We start from the raw sequence: 4,078 nt of genomic DNA, 5'->3' as shown, positions 1-4,078 counted from the left end.
TAAACCGATACCGATATTTTCCGATATCACATTTTAATGCCGATATCGGCCGATAATATCGGACATCCCTAGTTATAATGTTATACGTTGACTGAATGTTGTGTTGTTGTTATGTTATAATGTTATATGTTGACTGAATGTTGTGTTGTTGTTATGTTATAATGTTATACGTTGACTGAATGTTGTGTTGATGTTATGTTATAATTAGGGCTGTCAGTTTATCGCGTTAATTAGATTAATTAATTACACAGCTAATTATCGCGTTATGAAAATTAACTCAAAATGTATTTACATTTTTTTTTTTTTTTTATTGCAAAACAAAAATTATTAAAAGTCAGTACTCAACACATAATGCATAATGAAACTAACAGTCAAGGTGGTTAAAATTACATGCAAGTACAGAAACAAGACACAAAAAAAAAGTCTATAATAACATTTTAACCGTATACAGTGTATATCCAGCGAAATTAACAATTATATAAATGTTTATATAGGACATACCCCTAATACCTATTTTCTAAAACCCTACACACATATGCTCCAGCTCGAACCCCCCCCTCCCGGACCCCTCCTTGGATAGTACCTCCATTATCCCTCACTCCTAACCAGACACTACCATTATAAGCTAGCTTTTATTCTCTCCACCACTTCTACCCACATTGACATTTTGGATTCGTTGAGACCCAGAATTCTTGCAGTAGATATTTCTTGATATATCACATCGAGATATGTAAGAGACCAAACTTTCCGGCACATTTTTTCCGGTTGAAACCAGCGTGATGCGATCAGTTTTTTAGCTACTGTGATACCCGATAAGACCAATCTCTTTAGCTGTGGATTTACTGCAAACTCAAAAACATAATTTAAAAGCAATACAGAGGGGTGTACTGGTATATTCCAAGATACGAGTTTTGATAATTGATGGGTCACATCTTTCCAGAATGCCTTAACTGGTGGGCAGTCCCAATACATGTGCATAAATGTCCCTTCGTCTCCATTTGTACATTGGGAGCATTTTGAGTCCTGTTTCAGGCCCATTCTGTTCAGTCTTATAGGAGTCAAGTATGTCCTGTGAATATAGTTAAGATTGATTTGTTGATGGTCCGGGTTCCTTGATGTAAGACGGACATTTGCCCATGCTTCTTGCCAATCAAAGTCACTTTCCAGGTCTGGAATATCCCTCCTCCAGACAGTGTCTAGTTGAAGGGTTTCATACGAGGACGTTAGTAATTGATAATAAAAACCTGATACAAAACCTCCCAATGTTTCTCTTTCATAGAAAAATGTGTGGTATCTGTGGTGTTCAACTGGTATGTGTAATGGAACACCGTGAGACCTCAAACATAGGCGTACCTGTATGTAAAAAAGCCATGTGGACTCGGTGAGGTTAAACTTTGTGCATATTTCTCCATAACTACAGAAGCCCTGGTTATTAAAAATATCCCCTAATGAGTGTATGCCTTGCTCTTCCCATATAGGGAATCTTATAGGACGTTTTCCCATTAAGAGTGCATTGTTATTGAATATGGGAGTGTGATTATGCCATTTTTGAGGGTTAGGATATTTTTTTTGTGTTTCCCGCCATGTTCTGATTGCATGGGTAATTATGGGGCCAAATTTCCGCTCACAGTGCTTGATTGAAAGTTTAGTGTGTGCTATGTCCTTCAGTCGCTGTGGGGCTACTATGTTTTCTTCCAATTCTCTCCAAGATACCAAAGCCTGGGTATCAAACCATATTGTCAATGGTCTTAATGTGAAAGCCTTAAAATATTGTAAACAATCTGGAACTGCCATGCCACCGTCTGCTTTATTTCTCTGTGCGGTGGATCTTTTTATGCGAGGTGGTTTGTTATTCCAAATAAATTTGTATGTGGAAGAGTGTAATCTTTTCCAGTAGCCCTCTGGAGGGGTTAACGGTAGCATTGAGCTGATGAAGTTGATTCTTGGTAATACATCCATTTTAACTATTGATACCCTTGCCTGTACTGAGTTTTTAAGTTTTGCCCACCTGTCCAGGTCGTCTTTGATTTTGTTCTGTATTTTTGTGTAATTGTGCTTCACCGTTTGTCTTATGGTGGGAAATATTTCCACACCCAAGCATCTAAAATGTTTTACCATGGGTATCGCACCTGGGAGGGTTGTGTCTTTTTTTGCATGGATGTTAAGAGGAAGGAAAGCCGACTTCGGCCAATTTATTTTAAATCCCGATAAATCACCAAAGTTCTCTATCAACTTGAGTAGATGCGGCAATGTGGTGTTGGGGTTTTGCATGAACAATATTACGTCGACCGCATATAAACAAATTTTATGTTGTGTGCCCTTGATTACGATTGGTTCTATGTATTGGGATTGTCTTATATATTGTGCTAAAGGCTCTAATGATAGATCGAATAGTCCGGGACTAAGAGGGCAACCCTGTCTGGCTGAACGTGATACCGGAAAGATTTCGGAGATGAATGTGCCTGTTGTAATCATGGCCGATGGGTCCTTGTATACTACTTTAATCATATCAATGAATCCTTTTCCTAACCCCATCCTTTCTAATACTGCCCATAGAAATGACCATTCCAGCCTGTCAAATGCTTTCATAGCATCCAGGGATAGCATCGCCTTAGGTGTGGTGTCCTCTTTGTCTGCATCTAGTACGTGCAGTATTCGTCTCATGTTATCATTGATCAAGCGACCTCTTATGAAGCCCGTTTGGTCAGGATGAACTAAAGACGTCATATGCTTTTGCAATCTGATGGCTAATACCTTAGAGTACAGTTTGACATCGGTTCCGAGGAGGCTTAAAGGTCTGTAACTACCGCACTCGTGGGGTCTTTGTCTTTTTTGAGAAGGACTGAAATGAAATTTTTCTTTTTTTTTATACTTTTTTTTTATACTTTTTTTTATAGAAATCTCATTCATTCTATAAGATCGTAGAATAAACATTTACAAACATTCTTTTTTAAATGGTCCATTTGCATGTTCTTGGTATCGGATTCTAGGGACATCTATGGATCTCAGGGAATGTATTCCCAGTGTCAGAAATACTGTGTCTGTTACTAGGCTTGAGTAAATTGTAATGACCCAAATGAGAATATCAATTAAATTCTTTTTTTTTTATTTTTTTTTTTGACTGTAAATAACACCATGCTAAAATTTACCAGACCTGAAAAATCTAAGCAAATGAATAAAGGGAAGATGATTAAACAGAAGGGTTTGTAGATACAGTACTGAATTCTGCCATCCGGACACATGCAATTTGAAATATGATTATAGAATATAAAATATCAGGCCTAAAATGGTTATGCGATTAAAATGCGATTAATTAGATTAATTCATTACAAATCCTGTAATTAATTAGATACATTTTTTTAATCGCCTGACAGCACTAGTTATAATGTTATACATTGATCGAATGTTGTGTTGTTGTTGTTATGTTATTATTATGTTATACGTTGACCGAATGTTGTGTTGAATTGTTATAATGTTATATGTTGACTGAATGTTGTGTTGTTGCCTGTGTTGCAGCTATCAGCTTGCTAAGAGAGCGGGATCCAGGGGCCTTCGTCATTCGAGACAGTCACTCCTTCAGAGGGGCCTACGGCCTGGCCATGAAGGTGGCCTCCCCGCCCCCCACTGTGCAACAGACCAAGAAAGGTACGTTGGGGTGCACGGTGCGATTCAAGTGGGAACCTCTGAAACTGACGTTCTAGTTGTTATTCTGCACGCTTTTTCCCCCCTCAAGATTAAGATCTAGGAACATGCAATCCTGTAATTACATTGCCTGAGATGGTTGAAAGAACATTTTATGGACATTAGGTAATTTTCCTCTACCTTTATTAAACTTGTTTCCCCCTCCCTTAAAATGTCCTTTCAATCGTCCCGGGCAGTATAGTTTGATGGCAGGCATGGGATTGCATTTTCCTTGACAACTCATGAAAAAACTGAGAAAATGCGACCTAAAAGTCAATTTCAATGGAATTTATCCTGGAACGTTAATAATGAGCTAAATTAGGATTTCATTGCTTCACTGGAGCAGTTACTACTTAGTGTTTTTCTAGATATTATGGGATTTATTGACTTTGTAGAG

At 37.9% G+C, this 4,078-nt stretch overlaps 1 protein-coding gene across 1 annotated transcript in view; it reads left to right on the top strand.

Annotated features, from left to right (window-relative positions):
- Window positions 1-4,078, top strand: part of tns1b (tensin 1b) — a gene marked incomplete at its 5' end in the record, with an annotated part of 180,343 nt that overhangs the window by 164,631 nt on the left and 11,634 nt on the right. The window contains one exon of the mRNA XM_084311394.1: window positions 3,517-3,645. Within this exon, the coding sequence (XP_084167520.1) occupies window positions 3,517-3,645 (129 nt within the window). The remainder of the gene's footprint in view (window positions 1-3,516; window positions 3,646-4,078) is intronic.

This window comes from Notolepis coatsorum (genome assembly GCF_963971535.1).
Source record: "Notolepis coatsorum genome assembly, chromosome: 3".
Classification (NCBI taxonomy): domain Eukaryota; kingdom Metazoa; phylum Chordata; class Actinopteri; order Aulopiformes; family Paralepididae; genus Notolepis; species Notolepis coatsorum.
Note: the sequence above shows the minus strand (reverse complement) of the source record. Positions and strands in the feature narration are given on the sequence as shown.